This window comes from Myodes glareolus, chromosome 8, assembly GCF_982192425.1.
Source record: "Myodes glareolus chromosome 8, mMyoGla1.1, whole genome shotgun sequence".
Lineage (NCBI taxonomy): Eukaryota > Metazoa > Chordata > Mammalia > Rodentia > Cricetidae > Myodes > Myodes glareolus.
The window spans coordinates 101,273,235-101,296,625 of NC_142033.1; the positions used below are offsets into that span (position 1 = coordinate 101,273,235).

At 58.1% G+C, this 23,391-nt stretch overlaps 1 protein-coding gene across 9 annotated transcripts in view; it reads left to right on the top strand.

Moving 5' to 3' along the window:
- The window catches only part of Ptprs (protein tyrosine phosphatase receptor type S), a 62,131-nt gene that overhangs the window by 15,268 nt on the left and 23,472 nt on the right, over positions 1-23,391 (top strand). For 7 of the 9 annotated variants that reach the window (XM_087909267.1, XM_087909270.1, XM_087909269.1 and 4 more), the window contains exons 2-6: positions 3,964-4,149; positions 6,996-7,141; positions 8,785-8,926; positions 11,092-11,280; positions 15,032-15,142. In XM_087909267.1, the coding sequence (XP_087765393.1) occupies positions 4,059-4,149; positions 6,996-7,141; positions 8,785-8,926; positions 11,092-11,280; positions 15,032-15,142 (679 nt within the window). In that variant the 5' untranslated portion in view covers positions 3,964-4,058. Of the gene's footprint in view, positions 1-411; positions 520-3,963; positions 4,150-6,995; positions 7,142-8,784; positions 8,927-11,091; positions 11,281-15,031; positions 15,143-20,464; positions 20,635-23,391 lie in introns of those variants that run through there. The other 2 variants (XM_087909268.1, XM_087909274.1) reach the window with 2 other exon arrangements.

The window sequence follows — 23,391 nt, forward strand, 5'->3', positions numbered from 1 at the left end:
ACACACACTGAAGCTGGGGGGGGTCACTCCGCCCCACTTCCGGCCGGTCCCGCCCCCCCTCAGGAGACGGGGCGTGTCCTACCGCGGAGCCGGGCCTCCAGGACCACGCCTCTAGACCGGCTTTGTGCCAGAAAGCCACGCCCACCAAAGTCCCGCCCCGTGGAGTCCTACAATCCACAGCCAGCCAGTCTCAACTCTATCGGCATCTCCGCCCCTGAGAGGTCTTGGGGGGGGGGGGCCTCCTCAGCCCCGCCCTCCTGCTTTCGCCCTCACCCTGTCACCTTGAAGCTCCGCCTCCTCCTCAGGCTGCCACTGCGAAGTCCCGCCCTCTAGCCCGGTTTTCTCGGAAGCCCCGCCTCCTGCCCCTTCCTCGGAACCTCAGGGCCCCGCCCCGCAGCCCAGGCTCCGCCCCCTGTCCATCTGCTGCTGCGCTCCCTGCGCCAAGTCTCCGCGCTGAGCTGTGCGGGCGCTGACAGACGGGCTGTGCGGCGAGCGGCCAGCCAGGACCTCGCAGTCGCGGTGAGTCGCTCGGACAGGCTGCCTTCCTGGCCGGCTTTTGTCAGGTATCCTCTAAAGAGCCTGGGGACTCCTGCGTCCCTGCGCGCCGGACCTCGGGAACACTCGGGCGCGATCGGGGACGCTCGGGCGCGATCGGAGCCGCTCGGGTCCCCTCGGTCCCGCGCGTACCCTGCCCGCGCCCCTCACTTGGCAGAACTCTGGACCGTTATGCTCCGAGGTCCCCTCCCCCACCTGGGGGTGGAGCCCGCGAGCCGCGGAGTTATCAGGAGGGGGAGGGGCGCTCGGAGCACAGAAACTTTCCCGCTCGCCCGCCCCGGGGCTGCCTGCACCCCCCTCCACCACCCCCCCCCCCCCCCCCCCCGCTCGCGCCTCTCGAAGGTCCTGGGACTCAAAGGGGCCCGGGCCACGCCCACCGCTCACCCCACGACTTCACGCCTGGGCCTTTCCTGTCCCCAGGTCCTCAGCAGACGTACATCTCACTCTTGTCTCCTCCTGTTGCTCTGCAGTGCTGGGCTCTGTAGCCTCAGTTTCCCCTTCTAGCGCAGAGGGGTGTAATGGATTAAAGCGCCCAACGAGGTTTAGGTACGCGTAGGCGTCGGTGCGTGCGACTTTCGTTTTAATTCTTGCAAGGGGGGAGTGGGGCGAGGCTGGGAAAGTATATTTGGGACAGTGCCCCGACAGTGTTTTTGGGATTCCACCTGGGATGTCCAGGTTGGCAACCTGGAGGGCTGGTGTTCGATGGGGAACGGGGAAGGGTGTGCCGCTTGCAAGAAACAGCATGTAACATCAGGACGGACTCAGGCAAGGAATGGGTCATGGTGGATGTAGGTGGGAGACACGCAGGATTCTAGAGAGGAATTGAGTCCCAGCCCTGATTGGGGGGGGGGGTGTCTTAGGACTTGAAGGATGTGTCGTTGGAGCTGCATGTGAGAAGGGGCATCTGGTAGAGGCTCAATGCTCTGAATCATGGGTAGTTGGGAGAGACTGCAGGCCAAGCCAGCAGCCCCAGTTGAGGTTGGTGGCAGCCAAGGAAGGTCGACTACTCCATCCTGGCCCTTTGGGCACAGGAATCCCCTCTCCGAGCCTCAGTTCCCTTGATCAGTAGGTGTGATCAGCTGTTCTCTGTAGCCGGGCTTGGCGCTCAGGCGGCTCCCACCCACTCCTGGCCTTGATGTCCACCCCTCAATAGATGGACATAGATCTGTAGTAATTAAAGCTGGCTCTGGGCTGTGGATGGGCTGAGGGACTAGTTGGTTGGAGAAGTGGTGCCCTCTGGACACTTTGCCTCCTAGTGAAGCAGGTTCTACTTAAGTCCCTCTTGGCTGACACCCCATTGATCTGGGGGGGACAACCCCACACCCTGGAGTCTCTGACCCAGGGATGGAGCATGATAGTCATGGGACTGTCCGGGGCTCCAGCTTCCGGTGTCCCCCAGGGTTTGGGAAGCCCTGTCTGGGCTCCAGGAGACGCCCCTTGTGCAGGGGACCCAGAGCCTGTGTGTTGCGCAGCCTGGGTTATAATCACCCTTTTATGTTCCTGGGCCACGTGGGCACAGAAAGCCGGCTCCATGCCCGCGTGACCTGCGGCCTGGCGCCTGCTCATTCCCTGGGGGTGCAGTGTGGAAGCCCCCAGAGGTGGCTGCCTGGTAAGACTCAGTCCAGACACCTCCCAGGCTCCAGCTGAGGCAGCCTGGAGGAGGCCTAATGCCTCCTGAGCCTCAGTTTCCCCTTCTGTAAAGCAGGTGGGACCTGCCTCTAACCAGCTTTTGAGAATGGTAGGTCATTGACTGATGGCTAGATGGATGGCCAAGGTCTCAGTTTCCCCAGTTGTGTGCACAAAGACCCTGGGACAGGATGGACCAAGTTAGGGTGACACAGTGTCCTCGTCCTCCCGCCGAAAACCCTTCAAGGGTAATGAGGTGTGATAGACTCTTGAATTTTCTATCTGCATGGGATGGTGTGTAGACTTCCTCAGTTGCTCTTTTTCTGCCTCAACCCCATGTCCCATCATGCTTCAAGCGAATGTGGGGGTGCCCTCCCATTCCCTCTGCCTGTGTCCCTTATACCCCACTCCATCGCTATGTGACACAAAGCCGGGACCCTGACAGGCCGGAGTGGTGTCACCTTGGGGACATTCCCTACACATCCTGGGCTGTGAGCTTGCTTGGCTTTTCAGTTAACCCCAGAGGCTTCCCCAGGCGTTGTCTGACTGTCCTAGGCCTAACAACTCCTGTCCTCGCTGTAGTTATGCACAGGCACCTTGAGTGAGGCTGGCATGGGCAGCCTGCCCTCAGCTGGCACGGCCCTCCTTCCTGAGTGTCTGGGGTTACAGGGTGGGTCCCAGGCGAGAGGCTGATTTGGGGCTTTATCTGTCCACCTGGTTGCCAGTAGATTGGGTCCATGGGTGTCGTGTGCAGTCTGACTGCGTGCAGAATCAGACTGGGTATAGAAGTGGGGACGTCCTCATCTTGGCAGCCTGCCTGTGAGACTCAGAGTTAGATGTATCTCTGTGTCTACCACGGCCTGACTGTGTCCAGGTCTGCCCATCACCTGACTGTGTTCCCTGGGTCTGTCTACTGTCTGACTGGCTGTGTGTATGTCTGTGTGACTGTGGTCTGACTATGTGTATACGTAGTCCCCCCCTTGCCTTGCCTTCCCCCATCATGCCCTCCTAGCTCACACTAGGCCATGAACTGGCTGCTGCAGGCGCTGCCCTCCTTCGGGGCTGGGTGAGGCAACCACAGCTGGATATTTTGGGAGACAGAATCACAGGGTCACCTGTCATTATGCGCCTCTCTCCTCCCCAAGGCCACAGCCTGGGCCCTCTTTGGGTGTGGTGGTCACACTCTCTGGCCTCTTCTTGGTCTTTCTTCCCCACTGCCTTAGCTAGAGGTAGACTGTGAACTTCAGGATGCCGGGGCACAGCTGGTCCTGGGTTCGAGGCGTGCCTGAGGGATGCTGCCCCGGGGAACTTAGGTCCTTGTGGGTGGGCTGGAGACTGGTGCCCGTGCAGGATGCTGGGTAAATGCCATGGCACCATATCTGCTGTTTCCGAGCTGAACAGTGGGGTGCTTTGATGAGCTGAGACTCACCCGGTAGGGGAGAGGCAGCAGCAGCTGTCCTGGGGGCCCTGGAAGCTGTGGCCTATCAGGGCAGGGGAGTGTGGAGGCAGGTAATGGGGCTCAGTGTGTGGGTGGAAGTACCTGCGGGGTCTTCACCTCAGCACCAGGGAACTGGTGAGCAGAAGGTAAAAGGGTCAAGAGTTCGAGGTCATTGGTTGCATAGCAAGTTGGAGGATAGCCTGAGCTACAGGAGGGCAGCCTGGGCTACAGGAGATGCAGTCTCTAGAAACCCCACATGTGGGTCCCTGGGCATGGCTCCCTCTCCCAGCACCGCCTGCGGGGAAGCCCATTCCTGACTCACTGCCACTCTGTTGTCTCCACAGTTGCTGCCCCTCTGGACACCTCAGCTCGAGGCCTCTCCGTGAGGGGCGGGGACACCGTCCCCCACCGGGGCAGAGGCCAGAGGCCACTGCCAAGCATGGCGCCCACCTGGAGTCCCAGCGTGGCGTCCGTGGTGGGTCCCGTGGGGCTCTTCCTCATACTGCTGGCCAGAGGATGCACCGCTGAAGGTAAGAGGCCCAGCTGGAGGGGGGTGGACCTGGCCACACGTCTGGTCCACGGCATGTGTGCGTGCACTTCCCACACTTGAGGAAGAGGCCTGGTGCCTAGATATGTGAACGGCTGAAGATAGCGAGGTGACGCTGGTGGCGTGGTAACAGTGAGGTGACTCTTAGTGTCCACTGCACCAGTGTCAGGTCAAGTCCAGCCAGGAGGAGCTGAGACAGGCTCTCAGGAGAGAGGGCCCAGTGGTCGGGGTTTTGTCGGTATATAAGAGTCTGCTGACATTCCAGATGGAGCTGACTGACCATGGAAAGTCTGGAAATAAAAATTGCTGTTGGTCAGTGGTGGTGGCACACGCCTTTAATCCCAGCACTTGGGAGGGAGGCAGAGGCAGGTGGATCTCTGTGAGTTTGAGGTTAGTCCTGGCTGATTAGTGAGACCCTGTCTAAAAGAGCCAAAACAAACCCAAAAGGGAGTGGGAAGGATGGCTCAGTGGTTAGAGCACCGACTGCTCTTCAGCACCCAAATGGGCGTTCACAGTCGTCTGTGACCCCTGTTCCAGGGGCTGTGACCACCCCCTTCTGGCTTCCAAGGATGCTGCATGCGCACACACGAAATAAATCTTTTAAGGGGAAACTGGTGTGCTCCAGACAAAGTCAGGGTCACATTTTCCTTATTGTTGAGATGTATACAGAACCTCAGTTTGGGTTTGGCACCAAGATCCATCAATTCGTAGGAGACCCTTACCCAAGGGGCCTTGGAGGATAAGGGCAGGCCAAACCCCTCTCCTCATAGGAAGTAGGGAGGGGGCAGAGCTGGTGATGCAGTCGTAGAGGATGGGCACCTGGGACCCAGATAGCTGGTCCAGGAGGGCAGTGGTTCTGGACAGGAGTCCCAGCGTAGGCTTAGGTGCTTGTGTTGTGGCCAGTGGATGACAGATGCAAGCCAGGTCTGGTCCCCAAGGCTGTGCCGTCCAGAGCCCAGAACATGGTTCTGTCCAGCTGGAAGCCCTTCACCCAGAGCCTAGACTGTTACAGCCACCGTGGTTGGCGCTGAAGTGTTCGGTGGGCTCAGATGGTCAATTTCTGATATAAAAACAGCTCTGGGTCCTGGGGACCCTTCCAGGACGGGCATGGGGGAGCTGGGACAGATGTCCCTAGGTATCCCAGCCCTAGCCTTGACTCTCACATGGGCTGAAGTGGAAAAGCTGAGCCAGGCCACAGCTTTGTCAGCCTCTGTAAGATGCGACCTCCATTGTGGACTTCAGTCTCTTCTAAGGCTGGGGCTGGGGAAGCACGACCTCTTTATATAGGAGTTGTCCCAGACATGGAGCCCTGTGGGGCCAGGTTAGACCCTAACTACTCAGCATGAGCTGGGGACCGTGTGTCCCCTCTAGACCTCTGTACAAATGAGTGTAAGAATTCGGTGAGCCCATCCAGGCCCGGTGCTGAGGGGACTTAGTCCCTTAGAGAGTGTCCACCCTCGCAGGACCAAGGTGGTTTTCCTTTTTGAAAAATGGGTGTGTGCGTGCCAAGCGGAGATGGCAGGAACCAGAAAATTCTGTCTACTGCAGCGGGTGGAGCATCCTCTGCAGGGTTGGCTCAGGGCCCAGAGCCGGGTGGACCGATGGACATTTGCTCAGCACCAGGGGCCAGCGGGCAGAGGGGCAGGGACCCATGTTCTTAGAGGTCACTGTGGGGGCCACAAAAGGGAAGAGAGGTGCTGTGGAAATGTGGGCTCCCTGAGGGATCGGTAGGGGGCAGCTCCACAGGACTGACTGGATTGGAAGACATGAGGGGCGTGTCCACCTCTGGGGGCCGTCCCACCCAGCTGGACTGACTCTCCCCACAGCCTTGGATGAAGTCATCTCAGGGCCTGGACCTGGTGTGGGCCGAGGGTTGTCATTTCTGAGTTCTCTAGGGAACCTTGGGAAACCCATTAGTACCCCGAAATCTGTAATGGGGACACACCACATACAGCAGCCTGGACCCTGGGGGCTTTGAGGGCCTCTTGCTGGGGGAGGGGAGGCTGGTCAGTCCCATGGCAGCCGCTTCTGTTGACAGCTTTCCATGAGGTCTGTGAGGAGGGTCATTGTGCTCCCTCTACCCCCTTCTGGTGCATGTGTGTGTGTGTGTCCCATGCCTTTACCGGTTCCCCTTTTGTTGAGTGCTTAGGTTGTGTCCCAGCTTTGTTTGGGGTTTCTGGGGAGGAGATTGCAGCTCAGCTGAGATTAACACTGTCCATCCAGTCCTGCGCTGGGCCGGGCTGCTACCAAACAGTCAATGAAAGGGAAGCCTGGCAGAGTCTTCCCCCACCTCAGATCCCCAGGCAAGCATCAGAGCTGGATTCCCAGCCTTCCTCCAAGTCCCCATGAGGCCGTCATTAGGCCTGCGCCCCCTGCTCACACCACTCTCCAGGGCTGAGTTCAAATGCTGACTTTGGTCTTTTTTTGTATTTCTATTTGGATGCCCGTTTACTTGTTAATACTGTGTGTACGTGGGCTTGCCAGGGCATGTGAGCTGGCGTTGGAGGGCTTGGTGGCAAGCGCCTGTACTGACTGGGCCACCTCACTAGCCATCGACTCTCATCTTGTGGTCACCTTGAACCCCCCCTCCCCCTGCCGGTGCCTTAGTTTCCCCACAAGTCTCATTAAAAAATTAAGGCACATTTTGTATGTTTTAGGGGCGAGTCCAGATGTAAAGGGTCTCTGGTTACCGAGGCGTCTCTAGGGGCTCAGTGTGGGAACTCCAGTCTCCAAAGGATGTGCATGTGTGAGCGTGTGGGAGGCCCTCGCCCCTCACTCCTTTGCCTCCTCCCCTCATTCAGACCTCCCCTCTCCTTGCTGAACCCCCAGAGCCACCCAGGTTTATCAAAGAGCCCAAGGACCAGATTGGTGTGTCGGGAGGCGTGGCCTCCTTCGTGTGCCAGGCCACGGGCGACCCTAAGCCACGGGTGACTTGGAACAAGAAGGGCAAGAAAGTAAACTCACAGCGCTTCGAGGTGAGCTGGGGCTGGGGTGGGGCTCACAGCTCCCGTCCTGCACCCCACTCCCCAGCACCACAGGGTTCTTTCGTCTACCACTTGGTGCTGTGTGTCCTCGGGCAGGGCCCTCCCTTCTCTGAGTCTAAACTCACACCCTGACCTGGGACATCTGCACGCATGCCCACGCCTTGTAATCAGGATGGAGTACGTGGGCCTCAGGCTCAGCGCCATCCCAGTGCTTAGTCAGTGTGGTCAGGTGTGCGTCTCTTGGCTGCTCTTCAACTGTGACTGATCCTGGGTAGCATCTTGTGTGTGCACTCGCGTGTCCCTACCCACACACATGTGACACCCTTGGCTCATAGATGCCATATGTCTGAGGTGGCTACTGTCCCTACCCCAGCAGCACAGCCTGACTGGGCTGGAACCCACCCTGGACCCACTCACTTGTCCCATTCCTTGTGTGTGTGTGTCCCCAAATGTGTGTTCCTGTCCTGTGTCCTGCCCCCCACATCCCCCACATATCCTCACCTCTACTCCCCACATGTGTCCCCCCACGTGTCCTCACCCCCATTCCCCACATGTGTCCCCCCACGTGTCCTCACCCCCATTCCCCACATGTGTCCCCCCACGTGTCCTCACCCCCATTCCCCACATGTGTCCCCCCACATGTCCTCACCCCCATTCCCCACATGTGTACCCCCGTGTCCTCACCTCTACTCCCCACATGTGTACCCCATGTGTCCTCACCCCTATTCCCCACATGTGTACCCCCGTGTCCTCACCCCTGATCCCCACATGTGTCCCCCCATGTGTCCTTACCCCTGTTCCCCACATGTGTACCCCCATGTGTCCTCACCCCTATTCCCCACATGTGTACCCCCATGTGTCCTCACCCCTATTCCCCACATGTGTACCCCATGTGTCCTCACTCCTATTCCCCACATGTGTACCCCCATGTCCTCACCCCTGATCTCTGCATGTGTCCCCCCCACGTGTCCTCACCTCCATTCCCCACATGTGTCCCCCCCACGTGTCCTTACCCCTACTCCCCACATGTGTCCCCCCACATCCCCCACATGTCCTCACCCCCACTCCCCGCATGTGTCCCCCCCACGTGCCCTCACCCCTACTCTCTGCATGTGTTCCCCCCATGTGTCTTCACCCCATATGTCCTCACTCCTACTCCCCACATGTGTCCCCCCATGTGTCTTCACCCCTATTCCCCACATGTGTACCCCCGTGTCCTCACCCCTGATCCCCACATGTGTCCCCCCACGTGTCCTCACCCCTGATCCCCACATGTGTCCCCCCACGTGTCCTCACCCCTGATCCCCACATGTGTCCCCCATGTGTCCTCACCCCTACTCCCCACATGTGTACCCCCGTGTCCTCACCCCTGATCTCTGCATTTGTCCCCCCCACGTGTACTCACTCCTATTCCCCGCATGTGTCCCCCCACGTGTCCTTACCCATACTCCCCGCATGTGTCCCCCCACATCCCCCACATGTCCTCACCCCCACTCCCCGCATGTGTCCCCCCACAGCCCCCACATGTCCTCACCCCTATTCCCCACATGTGTCCCCCCACATCCCCCACATGTCCTCACCCCTACTCCCCGTATTTGTCCCCTCCACGTGCCCTCACACCTCACTCCCCCTAGACCATCGACTTTGACGAGAGCTCCGGAGCAGTGCTGAGGATCCAGCCGCTGCGGACACCCCGAGATGAGAACGTGTACGAGTGCGTGGCCCAGAACTCGGTGGGGGAAATCACAGTTCACGCGAAGCTGACTGTTCTCCGAGGTACCGGCCCCCAGGTGCAGGGAGGAGGAACAGACCGCAGACTTTGTTCCCAAGCCTCCTCACTGCCTGTTGCTTTAAGGACATAGGTTTCTCGGTCCCCCAACACTGCCGGCCCCGTGGTGTGTGTGGTTTAAAATGTCTGCAGTTGGTGGGCTTAGGCTCCTCACTTGCTCAGTCAGTGCTGTCTGACCTCTGCTTTCCGGCAGCCTGGGTCACAAGTGCCCTGCCGCTCAGGATCAGATGGCCATAGCTGGTCTCATGTCTGTCTGCAGCCACCAGTGGGCCAGCCCCCAAAGAAGAATGTGGCAAAGGGTGGTTCCCCAAAACCAGGACAGACACAGCGCAACAGCCTGAGCCCCAAACACCCTGTGCCCTGCTCAGTCTAAGGGACATTGAAATAAATGTTCTTTTAATACTGGCACCAGACGGCTGGGTTCAGAGCTGTGTGACCCAGGCGGGGTTAATGAACCTGCTGGGACTGGGTATCTGTTCCTTAGGGACATTGCATTTATGGCCATGAACATCAGCCCTGGGCATTGCAGGTTCCCAAGGGCTCTCTTGTGAAGCTGGAACACAGGGCCAGTTGCATTGGTGGGAGCTCTGGGCCACCTCAGGGCGCTGTGCAGTCTGGGAATTTTGTCATTTCTAACAAGGGGCCCCTCAGTACCCCAGGGCCCCTCCTCTTCCTTCTGTCTTTGGGATATTTTTTGCCTTGACACCCCCCCCCCTCCCCGCACAGACTCGGCAGCCAGCCTCCCGCTGCCCCGCCCCGTGTCAGCCTCATGGTCAACACTCCCGGAGTTGGGACTTACTCTGCATCCACTAGGCACTCCTCTCTGCGAGTCTGGAAAGATCCTCTCGCCTCCTCCAGGCACCCCAGCCACCTCCCTTTGTTCTTTGACCATCGCCTGCTCCCCACACTGAGCCCCAGGACAGACACCCCTCCCCAGCCCTAGGCAAGCTCATGTTCTGCCTCTTGCCTGCTGCGGGCTGCCAGAGCTGATGCCATTGCACCTGCTTCCCACCCCTCTGATTATGACCTGGGGTGTGTGAACCCTGAGGTGTGGGGCACAGTGTGGCATGTTGGGACACCAGGAAGCAGGGCCCCTCCCCAACTCTGCACCCTGGCCAACTGCTGCAGCGCACATATATGCACAGGACCCCTCGGGTTTGTCTGGAGCCTGCTACATCTTGGGTTGCTTTCCCTACCAGGGCAGTGGCTTTTTGACCACTTCTATCCCCAGCCACCTTCACGGTACCCACCATCCCTTCTGACGTTGTATCCCAAGCACGTGACCATTATGCTTCCCCTCCACCCACAGCACCCCAAGTGCTCCTGAGGGTCCAGGCCTTTCCTTCCAAACACCTTCAACCACAAGCCAAATGACTCCCTTTGCAAACACCGATTCTGGTGTCATGACTGGGGACATGCCACAGATGACAGGGCCACCTGCACGAGAGGCTGAGACTTGTACACTGTTAACACAACAGACAGTGTCCTGTTTGTCCGTGGGTGGCATGGGCCCCTTGCAGTATCTCATTTCCACCCTGCATCCCCCGGGAGCAGCAGGTACCCCTGGGACCGGTGGCTCCATGTTGTCTCTGCTCTCTGCTCTTCTGGTGGCCCAGGCTGGCCTCAGGGTCGTGTTGCTCTTACCTCTCCATTCTGGGTATCTGGGTGTCAAGCTGGGATTCTGCAGTTGCATTCATGTCCCAGCAAACTGGGTTTGACATTCTGGAGGAGACGTTTGGGTTCTGAGAAGTTCTGGGGGCGTCTAGAACAAATTCATTTGTTCCAGGTGATATTCGAACGGAGGCAGGGGTTGAGTTTGGGAGGAGGGGATGCAGAAACAGATGGCCCAGACCCAGCTGGGAATCTAAGGGGCCTGGGTTGGTGTCACCCCTCCATGGTCCCCAGTGTCCCCATCTAGCTGTAGACACCAGCATTGGGGCCCTCCCAGGAGCAGCGTTAGCCCAGGTTAGTCAAGGTAGAGGGGATCCTTCAAGCTCTGCCCACAGCAGCCATGGGGGTCTCGGGGGCGTGAGCCATAGAGGGTGGTGGGAAGGTGGCAGCCTGGGACCGCGGTCACCTCAGGCCCACCCTAAGGGTGTTTCCCTGCAATAACCAGACTCCTGCCCTCTTTTCCCGGTCTGCACACCCCCAGAGGACCAGCTGCCCCCTGGCTTCCCCAACATTGACATGGGCCCCCAGCTGAAAGTTGTGGAGCGCACGCGCACAGCCACCATGCTCTGTGCCGCCAGCGGGAACCCTGACCCCGAGATCACCTGGTTCAAGGACTTCCTGCCTGTGGACCCCAGTGCCAGCAATGGGCGCATCAAGCAGCTTCGATCAGGTGGGCATAGGTGGCCAATGGGATACAGGTGCCATCGAGGGTAGCAGAAGGCCCACGCCTCAGGCCTGGTGGGGGACCACTTGGTACACAGCATGGATGGCAGTGACCCGAGGTTGGAACATGGTGTATGCAGAGCTGGCCAGGAGCAGAGCTCAGGCCCAGCACCCAAACCACAGGGCGCCACAGAGGCCCGCACTGGGAGCAGAGCTCTGCGGTGTGCATTGTGGGTGGGGACGACTGTAGCCGACGGGCAACTGCAGAGCGTCTGCCCTGCGGACAGGTAGTCAGGGTCTGCCAGTGGCATGTGGGCAGTCAGACAGTGGAGGACTCCCAGGAGTGTCCTCTGTGCGGAACGTGCCAGAAGCAAGCCGTGTGGATGATTGTCTGTCATGGTTCCTGCTGGTCTGGGGAGGCCGGAGGTGGAGGCCAGGCTTTGGGACCAGTGAGACTGGGTGGTTCACAGTGGTGTGTGTCCGTCTGGGGCACTGTTTCCTGTCTCTCGTCTGTGTCTGTGTATGCGCGGCTCCCTGAGTGGCTCACCCTGCCTCCCTCGTGTGACCAAAGTGCAGTACTGGGCTCTCTGCCACATGTGAGCCACTGGCTCAGGTGTCCCCTGTGTCCCCTGTATCTCCTGGTCTCCCCAGCCACTGGCTCATGTGTCCCCTGTGTCCCCTGTCTCCTGGTTCCCCCAGCACCCCATGCTGACTTGGTCACGCTCTTGCTCTCTCCCCCTTGCAAGGTTGCCCCTGTCCCAGGGCGTCCACTCTGCCCCCTACCCCAGTGTCCCCGAGACAGCTGCCCACTGGCAGCCACAGTGATCTGCTCACATACTGGGGGAGCCCTCGCACTCTGAGGCGCCTCCTGACCATCATGTGGCCACGGTCCAGGGTCACAATGACGCCCCATACCCTGTGTTCCCCCTCAGATGCCAGTGCCCACCTTAACCTTCTTCTCTCTCTCCTTCCTCCGTGTAACGCTCAGAGAGCTTTGGTAAGTCCTCACTTCTTTGCCACGCCAACCACTAACGGCCCTGCCACCCCTGCCCCTACACTAACAGCCACCGTGACAGTAACTGACCCACTGCGTGTGGCATGTGTACTAACGCCCTCTCCTGCCACCCCCCTGACCCCAGGCTGGGGGATCTCACACCTTGTGAGCCCTGCTCTGAGCTTTCTCCAGTGCTCCAGTTGGTGGAGCTGGGGTTTAATGCTGAAGATGCTGAGTCTAACCGGAGCATTCATTCTGAAGCAGCTGCCCGGCTAACTCTTGCTAAAGTTATAGTGACTGATAGAAGCATTCACAAGGCCCTGAGGTTTAAACCAAGTACCATCCAAATAAAGGTGGGAGAGGAAACACGGTTTCTTTTCCCTTACGGGACTGGCAGTGAGTATGTCCTGGCGCCGTATCCTGCCACTGTAATCCAAGCAAAGTTAGAGTTTCGTTATGGCCACTCCTGACTCTCACCGCAGTTGGCAAGTTCCCATTGGCTCTCACTTGGGGAGCCCCAAGGGAGTATGATGTCTCTATGGGGTATGGTTGCACCTTTAACCCCAGCACTCAGGAGGCAGAGGCAGGAGTATTGCAATGAGTTCCAGGCCAGCCAGGACTGTACGGACACTGTGTGTATATTGCGGGGAGGGGGAGCCACACAGAGCAGGGAGGGGTCAGGTACAGGTCCAGCTAAGAAGGTGTGAGAAAAGGTGTCAAGCCTACTGCCTTCTGCCAGGAGGCTGCCTGAGACCGGCACTGTCTGCCTTGGGTCTCAGTTTACCCAACCATGCAGTGGGCCTGGGCTAGCTCTTATGGCTGCGCCTGGCTTTGGCCCCAGCAAAGGAACAGCATTAGAGGCCGCATGGGCGCCCCCAGCCTGGAACTTTCTCTTCCCTGGGCGTGGCCAGCCCATAGAAGGCTTTTTCCTCTTTTCCTTTGGAGTCGAAGGAGGCCACACGGTCCACTCCACCCTCGGCTCCCTTCCCATGTCTCCCTCTCAGCCTTGGTGACACCTGACCCCACCACACCAGTGTCCAAGCCCTTGGTGCTAACTCCTGTCCCTCCCTAGTCCCTAGTCACTAACAAGACTCCTGGGATCCTGCCGCTACTCACCCCTTCCCATTTGGATTTCAAAGCAACCCCTTGCTGGAACCCCAAAGTAACTCACAGGAGGAGATGCAGTTTCCCTGGGGCTCTACCCAGACCTGGGGAGGCCACCTGCAGGAAGCGCCCGCCCTGAAGGCCCACAGCCCCAGCCTGGAGCCCTCAGAAGGCTGGCTGCGGCTCCACTGCCCGGCAAAGGGGCAGGCGTGGCTCCTGACCCCGCACCCCCTCTCCTTTGGCACTCACCTGTGTCTCTCTGTTTCCCTTACAGAAAGCACCCCCATCCGAGGTAAGAGGTCCACCCCTCACCAGCCTAGCTCCCTACCTGCCACGTCCCTCATCCATCTGGTGTTTGTGTCTCTGTGGCTTGGGCTTGAGTGTGGCTACAGGGAACAATGTAGGTGTCCAGCTGCAGGGGCAGGCGCGGCCTCCTGTGCCCCCTGAACCCCTGCTGAGCCATCTCTCTCAAAGCCATCTACCATAAACTACAAAAGCCCTTCTGAGATTTAGGGCGTTCAGCCTGGGAGAGAGTAGAGAAGGAATTCTTCAAGGACAAGTCTGATACCCCACTTTCCCGGGGCCCAGTGCTGTCCTGCTGTGCTACCTCAAACAGGTTTCCTCCCCTCTCTGGTCTCTGCAGTAGCCTTGAAGTCAGTAGGAAGCTTTCTATGGTGGCCATCCACCTAAGAGAGGGGCCATGGGGGCTTCTGGGTCCTGTCACTACTGGAGTGCCACCACCAACAGAACCAAAGATCATGAACAGGAAGTCTGGAGCAGCCGGGTTTAGGAGCCCAGGGTTTTTATGTGGCTGTCGCTCAGTCAAGCTCTGTAGGAGCCGGGATGCAGGCCTGTAATCCGGCATACTGAGCCAGGCTCCCTCGCCAGGATGCGGGCCTATAATCCGGCATACTGAGCCAGGCTCCCTCGCAGGCCTTTGGTGACAGGCATGGCTGCCTCCGCCACACTTTCTGTTTTTAATTTGTAAACGCTAAGCTGTTCACTGAGGCAGAGATTTCAAGTGTTCCAGGCTTCTCTGTGAACGGGGAATACCCAATACCCGGCTTTAGCTTGTTCGAAACATCCTTGGGGGAAACGTGGCCTCCTTCAGGGCCCTGTGGGTGTGAGTGGTTCCTCTGTATTTGAGTTTTGGTTTTCGTTGGATTTTGGGACGAGGTCTCCTGTAGCCCAGGCTGGCCCAAGAGCATGCTGATCTTCTGCCTTGGGCGTGCACCACCAGCCTGCTCAAAGGCCACCCTGGGCCTCAGGACCTGGAGTGAGACTGAGGTGTAGGGCCTTATTAAGGTCCCTAAGCTCTGCCCTGGGCTTCAGACTTGAGATCTGACCCAAGTCACTGTGCTTCTGGCCCCAGAGGTTCTTCACCCAGTGACTGTCAGCCTCCACTGACTGGCAGCTGCCCTGGGGTTGGGGGAGGGCCTGGGCTCACTGCCACCACCTGCAAGTCTGGGATGGCCTGTTGGTCCACAGGAGGCTGGAGTGGCCTCTGCCTCCTCCCATGCCCCTGGGAGTGGCACTCGGTGATGCTGTGCCCATGGAGCCATTTTAGTGGGAAGTATGGATGTGGTAGTGGGGGTGCTCGTCAGACCCGTCCCATCCGATGCTGGCCATCATGGCTGAGGTCCCATCCCTGTCCCCACAGGTGCCCTGCAGATAGAGAGCAGCGAGGAGACCGACCAGGGCAAGTACGAGTGCGTGGCCACCAACAGCGCTGGTGTACGCTACTCATCACCCGCCAACCTCTACGTGCGAGGTAGGGAACTCCGCCAGGCAGAGGCAGGGACCCACCGTCCCACCCTGTCCCATCCCACCCTGGGCTCATGGCCTCCTGGCTCCCCTGTCCTGTGCCGACCCGAGCAGGAAGGCCCTGACCTCATTCATGGGATCTTTAGAATGACAATCACTGTACTGTGGGCCTCTGGGGGTCACACTGATGGCAGGGTGGGTGGGAGCAGTGTGGGCTTGGGGGGCCACTCTCGGGCCTACAGGGCTGGGGGAGCCTGAGGGCCACTGCCCCTCCCCGCCACGTTCCCACCCCCCAAGTTGGCTTGTGTGGTGTGTGTGCCTCCTGTGTCCTGCTGGCTTTGCTTCTCTGAACCTGTGGCCTCGTGGCTCCCTGCTTCCCTGCCCCATCCAGTGTCCTCTAGCAAAATCTGTGGGGAATGGGGTTTCCGAGCTGTCCTCCTACCTGGCATCCCAGAACCCAATGCTCGCTCTATAAGAAATATATCCAGGCTGTGGGAGGCCAGGGCCACGGCTCACCCCTGTGCTTGTGGCTTGGTGGCGAGACATGCCACCTGGCCCTTGGAAACCCCATGTGGGTTTCAGAATCCCAGACTCGCTCAATTGTGGCTAGAAGCCTGGGGTCTTGGACGGCTGCCTCCCCATGCCTCCACCCCCAGGAGGCTTCCTATGGGACCCTTGGTGTGATGCCCCTTCCTCCACGTCCATGGGTACCGGGGACCCCATCTGCTTGTACCAGCTGACCTGCTCACCTTCCTCCCCCAGCCTCAGTTTCCCTGCAGCGCCCCTGGCCTTCACCCGTCTCCACCCAGGGAGGCAGGCAGGCTGCCCCTCTCCCTCCAGCCCTTGCCTTCCTCAGCCCCTAGTCAACTCCTTTGGGTCCTGGCTGTGGGTTTTCCATCTTGGCTCCAAGCAGGAGGCCGTGTGGAGGGAGGGTGTGAGTGAGTGGGAGGGGGGCCAGTCTGATCTTCCATCACCATGGCACCCGGGTGAGTTGTGGTCCACGCAGGACTCCAGCGACCGGCCTTCATCTAACTTGTGTGTGTCTTCGTAGACACTGGGGATGGGGGTTGTGAGTCTGGTAGGGTGCAGGAGAGAGGGGCCAGCAGGGGTGGAGTGGGGAGGGAGGAGCCCTTAGCTGAGGGTGTGAGGAGGGAGGAGGGCCCTGTGTGTTCCGGCCTAGCCCCTCCCTGGGGGCAGGTGAGGGTCGGGGAACGAGTCAGCAGTCAGCGCAACTGGCTGTGCTCGGCTGAGCCAAGACAGGGAGCTTTATGTTCTTTTTTCTTTTTCGATTTTAATTTTTTTAATTTTTTTGGTTTAAAGAAAAAAAAAAGCGAACTATTGCAGCGTTAGCCGTGGGAAGTCCTCTTTTTACTCTCTGTATCTCCCCTATTTTTTCTCTTCTCCCCATGTCATTGTGCGCATCAAATCCCCTTTACATCCCTCAGAGCTTCGAGAAGGTTGGTGTGGTTTTTTCTTTTTTACTTTCTTTACCCACATTTTTACATTCTGAAAAAAAAATTACTAACAGCTGACACGTGCTCACACACGCAAGAAACACATGCAGACGCTGTGCAGACACACGCACACACGCACACGGAAATGAATAGCAAAACAGACATAAAGTGGAATGAGGTACCAAGCCTAAAGCAAACAACCCAGAAAGACACACAGACGTAATGTCAGCCGCCAGCGCGGCCGGCACACGCGATGCTTGCATTGTGGTCGCCTCTGCATCCCTTGGTAATGTTGTTGCTAAGTTTTTTTTTTTTTTTTGCACTCGTCGTCATGGTAACTTGGGCCTGATGCATGCTGGGAGAATGTAAAAAAAAATTTCTCTGCATGCCACTCCTGTCATTTTGGTGGATCCTCGCCTTCTGTTGGAGTGTCTGTCTTCTGTTTGTTTTCTTGGTTTCTTTCTTTTTCTTATTTTTTTAAACTTTTTTTTGTAAGTTTTGTTTTGGGGGGATTGATTGCCCCCCTCCCGCTCTGCCTCCCCTCACCAGACGCCCTTCTCCCCAAAGCAATGTCTTTGGTTCTGTCTTGTTTTGTGCTGTTTGGTTTTGGTTTTCTTGGCCTGAGCTGTTGTGGTTGTTACCAAATGCATTGTGAGTTCAAAGCCAGTGTTCCTGTCCCAGCTGTCACTCAGAGGGCAGAAGGGGTCCCACAGCTGGGATGCTTTGACGAAAAGTGACCACTTAGGCACCACAGGACAAGGGACACGAGTAGGGGGCACTCGGGTTAACTGGTTCCTAGTTGGTGACTGGCAGGAGGGAATCCCAAGGGCATCTCCCATCCTCCTGCCTCAGCGTATTTAACATTCTGCCCTCCCAAAGAATGCAGCAGGGTGGGGACTGCCAGTGCCCGGGTTCCCACTCAGTGTCAGCCAACCTGCGAGAGAGTGGGGGCCAGAGTCTCGAGCGCTTGACAGAAAGTGCAGAGTGGCAGCCGGCGGTGGCTTCATGCATGCTGGGCTAGACCTGCCCATTGGCAGGGCGGGGAGAGGGGTGATGTGACAGACTTCGGGAGAACACCTGGCCAGTGAGCTGGTCTGCGGCGTGTGCGCCTCTGCCTCCCATGCTGTGTTAGCCACTGCTCCTTCCTCCTGGCTCTGAGGGCGACCACGGCTGTGTTGTCCCACGGGTATTGTCCCATAGCATGGTCACTTTCTGATCGCCTGAGCATCAGGGCTGTGGGATTCCCTAGAAAACCATGGTCATTTGGGGCGTGGCCTCTCCCCGCTCTCTCTCTCTCTCTCTCTCTCTTTCCCTCTCTCTCTCTCTCTCTCTTCCCCCCACTTCCTCCCTCTTCCTTTGTCTACCCTTCCTCTTTCTAAACTCTCTTTTTTCCTCTCTCTCTTAGCTCTCTCTTGCTCTCTCACTCCTGAGATCCACACATCCACAGTAATTAAACCCCCCATGATGCCCAGCCCACTGTCCACCTCTTTGCCCCCCTGGGACAGCTGAGGGCCAAGCCCCCTCCCCACAGGTCACCCTGTCCCTCCAGCCTCCTCTCTGCCCTTCAGGTTATTAAATCCAAAGCACTGTCAGCAAAGGTCTCTAGATGCCTCAGGAAGAGATGATGTTGCTCCTCTCAGCCTGAGCCCTGGCAAAGCAGGTCCTGGTACTCTGTACCTGGGTGACAGGGACCCCTAAGGACCCACCTGGATTGGAGGGCAGTGCCGCCCAGCCCAAGGCAGGTGCTGATGCCCACACGTGTGACCCTGACTGCTCATGTGACTTCTTAGGATTCTTGATGGCTTTCTGGCTCTAAGAGCCAATGGTGTCATGTGCCCTGGGTGGAGAAAATCCCAGGTACTCACAGAGTTGGAAGGTTGGGAGTAAGGGACTCCGGCTGTAGGCGGTCGGGTGTCTCCCACGTGTGACAGTTTAAGGGACAGTGGTCAGACTTGCCTGGCTGCGGCCTGTGGGGGCTGCCACAGAGCTCCACAGTGCAGAAGCGAATCCCAACCCTGGACCCTATGGTCTTTACTGGTGTTTTCCTGAGCCCTATCCACTGGGGGCAAGTGTCTCCTCCGGGCCAGTGATATCATTTTCCCCCTTGTGACTTTCTCTGAGGAAGTCCTGGGGCCCAAGAGGCAGAAAAGGGAGCCTGGAGAGACAAGGTCTCTGGCACAGAAGTACCCACCAGGAGAGCAGTGGCGGGCCTGCGAGGCCTGCAGAGTGCCAAGTCAGTCAGTCGGCTCCAGCCCCTTCCCTATCTGGCAGGCTCAGCTCCTGCTGAGGGAGCCAGGGCCTGCTCAGACTTTGACCCCCGGGGACTAAGCCACCAGAGCCTGTTATATATGTATAGTATATGTCAGTTTTCACATGCACGTTCCGCACCTCTCTGAGGTTTCCCTGATGGAAGACCATGCCAGGAGACAGACAGATGGCGTCATTGGAGGCTGCTCACATTTTCCTCAGTAGTAGTGTGGTGCTGTGAGCCTTTAACAGGTTCATGGTTTAACCAAAAAAGATGGTGTCTGACGGCACCCATTGGAACATAGCAATACTGAGCCATGGTGCACCCAGTTAATGATGCGTCCCCCACCTGCTGCAGAGGGAGGGACAGTCTCCCACCTACAAGAGACTCGAGGTAGTGGCCATCAGGCTACCCAGTGCTGGACAAGAATGCCCGGTCCCCTCACGAGTTCAGAGCATGGCTGGGCCTAGGTTGACCTGCTCCACTCCTGTGGCTTGGGAAAACAAGTTGGCCTTCGGTGAACTGCACCCAGGGTCTGGAGGTATGGGACCTCGGATCCCTCTCACTTGTCACATCTCCCTGCTTCTGTGGGGTCTGTTGACTGTGCACTGTACACTAGGCCCCTGACTTGATCCCGGGGAGGTGATGGTACACCATCCCCACCATCCTGTCTGTCCTGAGGGAGAGGGGTCTCAGGGCGGGGAGGCCCTAGCGGGGTCTGGGGGGCTGCAGGGGCTGTCCCACAGGAACACTGAGCACTGACTGACACGTCGCCTGCTGCCTGCCTCACCCCTGCATCTGTGTCCACTGTGGGTGGGGTCGGATGGACATTAGATTACACCTGGTCCTTGGGAGAAGCCATAATATCCCACAGCCACAGTGGCGGGTGGGGGTGGGGAAGTCAGTTGGCAAAAATATGAGGGAAACAAAGAGGTCGAGGCTGGGTGCCCCTCCCCCCAAATTGAACAACCAGAAAATGATCTGTGGCGGAGTATAGAGCCAACAGCCTGCTGCAGCCACTGCTCAAACACCCAAGCCAGGGCTCTGGCCCTCTGGCCCTTCAGGTGGAAGCATCGTAGCCAATGGAGCTGGTGGCAGACAGGGAGGTGGGTCGGGAGGGGACGAAGGGGAAGCGATGGGAGATGGGCCATGAACTTGGGCCTCTGCCCCCTCCTTTCCGTGACAGGTGTAATCTAAGCTTAACTCACCCCTCCCTGGAGGCCTGCACAGTCCTTGGCACCCCTACCCCAGCTCCCATCCACACATCTATTTTGGAGTTCAGAGAACCAGCTACATTTTTCTCTCACCCCAAAATGCCCCACAGACCCCCCCCACCTGCAGCTTGCTCGCTGCTGCTTGTGTGACGCTGTGGGCCCTACCTAGCACTTCAACCAGATCACCTCACTGTTTGAGTTTTCTCCCCTCTCACCCCTCCTGTCCCTGCCCACCCATCCCTCACCCTGAAAACCCCACTTTGAGTTTTGGTTTCTGCCTCTCTTCCTGCCTGGGGGAGAGGCTGTCTCCTGGTTGCTTTGATGGTTTTTCAGTTGGTTTGATTTTTTTTTTTTTTGCCATGTGAATCGGGGTTTGAAGCGGCCATCCCCTCCTGACCTGCCACCACCATCCCCCACCCCTGCCACCCAACCCTCCTGACCCCACTCACCCACACGGGTTTCCCCTGCTGGGACCCTCCCGGCTACTCGGTGACCAGAAGCGCTGGGGACCAGAGCCAGCTGGAGCGTGCTGAGGACCAAGGCTGGTGTTGCCCCTTATAACCCGCCTGGACCCTCCTTTCAGGTCGGTAATTTGGGGCGGGGGTCCCGCGGGGCCTGTCCGTCCCATGGGCTCTGTGCCCCCTTTATTTCCTAATGTGCACCTCAGGCCTGCAGCCAAGGGGTGGAGGAACAAAGCGGGGGGCGACCGCCCAAAACGAGGGTGCAAAACACAGCATCGGCCGGCCGCCATCCCCTCTGGGTCGGAGGGTGCGGGGGGGGGGGGGTGAGAGCCACCTCCTGCCTACAGCACCCTCCCTTGCAGACTCTGGCAAACCAACCCACTTCCTGAAGGACATAGAAACCAAGGGGCCGAGAGGCCAGTGGGCAGCACAGCTGCTTGACATCTGTGTAATAACGGGAGCTGCCATTTAACTCCCAGCGGCTGGGCGTCTAACTGATAGCCACCAGCCTTTTCACTGGCAGTGGCTGGCCATCTGCCCTATAGCAATTGGCCATTTAACCTATAGAGGCTGGCCATTTAACTGATAGCTACTGACCATTCAGCTGATAGTGACTGGCCACGTCAGGGATGATGAGCATTAAAATGACTTGTGGTCCTATCCAGCATTTAAGGCCACAGTCACAGCCCTGGATAGAAAGTTATTATTCAGATTGTCTGTGGCCTCTGTTCTGGAAGCTGAGGTCCCTCCCACGCAGCAGTGCCCTCAACATAAACTAGGATTGGGTCAGGAATGGGCAGGACCTCTGGAACCAGACATCGGAGCCCTGTAGGCTCTGGACTCTGCCCCTTTGGGGTTCCACACATTTGCATAGGACCTGAGTGTGGCAGCCATGACTGGGTCCCCGGAAAGGCGCACACATTTAAAGGAGCCCGGATGCTGAGAAAGGGACATTCAGCTGTCCTTGCTGCTCGTGTGCAAATGGCAGAGAGAGGGCAGAGATGGCGTTGAGGTTGGCAACTGCTCATTGTCGTTGGCTTTGTCACCTCTGGCACACTGTCTCCTCTGCAAACTGGGCTTTGTAGAGCAGGGTCAAATGAGACGAACGTGCAGCCAAGGTCTCCAGTTCCGGTGTCTGGCTTTGGACAGCTGTGAAGTAGCACATCTGAGTCTGCTATCCCAGCTGTCAGGAGGCTGAGGCTGGGCCATTGCAAGCAGATAGGTGTTGATCGATTGATGAACAGATAGATAATTGCTGTTGAGGCTGATAGACGGCAGCCGTGAGTGGCTAATAGGTAACCAATCAAATCTTCCGTCACTGGGGGTCTGGACAACAATGTTGGCAGCCACCTGCCTGTGCTGGGTGGACCCACTCCCTATGGGTCACACAAGGGGACTTAGACCGTGGGCCAAGGCCTCTGCCTCTGGGTTCTAGTGCACTGTGCCCCGAATGAGGTTCAGGGCCATCTAGAGAAGCAGGTTCTGAGTCTGGGTTGGTCTGCCCTGAGGAAGCCTTCTCTGGTGGCTCATGGCCCAGCCGAGGACCCTGGGTACCGGGTGGCGAGGCCGGATGCTGTGTTCTGCTGGTGGGGAGGGCCCGGGCATCTCCCTGGGGCAGCCACAGCCCTTCTCTGTTCAGACCCCGATTTTCAACCCATACCCATATTCCATGTTTCTCTTCTTGCTTTGAGTGTTGATTCCTTTCAGGGCACTTTTGTTTGGTCTTTAGATTTGTTTTGCTTTTTTATTTTTTTGAAATTTGTTGCCTCCTCACCCCTCCTAGTTTTGGTTTGGACGTCAAATGCCGTTTTCTGTCCTGGATTAATTAGCCTCTCCACACTCATTCCCATTCTGTTTCCATGACAACGCAGCCTCAGCATCTCCCACCCTGAGCCTCGCTGTGGATGCTGGTAGCAGGTGGCCAGCTGGACCCCAGTGCCGCCACCCCTGTTCCTCACCCTCCACCCAGCCCTGTCGGAACTGTGTCCCCCATCCCTGTCCCACCCCTCACCTCCAGCCTGCATGCCCCATGTCTTCCCTCCTCCTCCCCTCCATCCCATGTCCTCCATGACTCTGGACTTTTTGTGGGGCTACGTTTTCCGAAGGGCTCCAGCCTGCAGATGTTCACCCCCATCTTAGTGGCCCCTGTTCCCGCCTCCCTTGACTTCCACCTGGATTCTGAAAACAACCTGAGGTACCTGCCTAAAGGCCCAGACTGGCAGGAATGGCACAAGCTGGCTTCCCCCACCCCAGGCAGAGCAGAGTAACCTTTAACAGCAGTTAGTGATAAGTGACCTCTTTGAGGCTGTACCCCAGAACCGTGTGGCAGAGGCATGGCGACGGCCTTCACGTGTCTTCCTAGGTTGGGGTTAAGCCTGTCAGAGAGTCTTCACACACCTAAGGCCAAGCTCTCACCTCTTGTCTTCTTTGGGCTCTGGCTGGGTGTCAGTACTAGCCTCACCCCGGGGAGGAGGCTACTCTTCGAAGCTTGGGTCCCTGTGAGTGTCCCACGCCCACCTCAGAACCCACCCAGCTTCCGAAAACGGAGCCCTGGAAATGTCCTGCTGCCTTCCAAGCCCAAGAGGCCCCTGCAGAAGGTGGTATCCATCCCCACCCACTAAGGAACGCAACAAACATGCCCCTGTATCCAATGCTCCAACTCATCGGCCCCTTATTGTTAAGAATTCTCAACTATGAGTCATCAGTAACTATCCTATTTATGGTTGTGCCAGGGCTGATGTGGCAATTGCGTCGCATTGCGCCCCATTGGCTAGAGTACCATGCAGCACTGAAGTGGCTCCCTCCGCTGTCCCCATCTTCTCTCTCTCTCCTCATCTCTGCTCTCCCCCACCATCCTGAGACCCACACTTCCCTTCCAT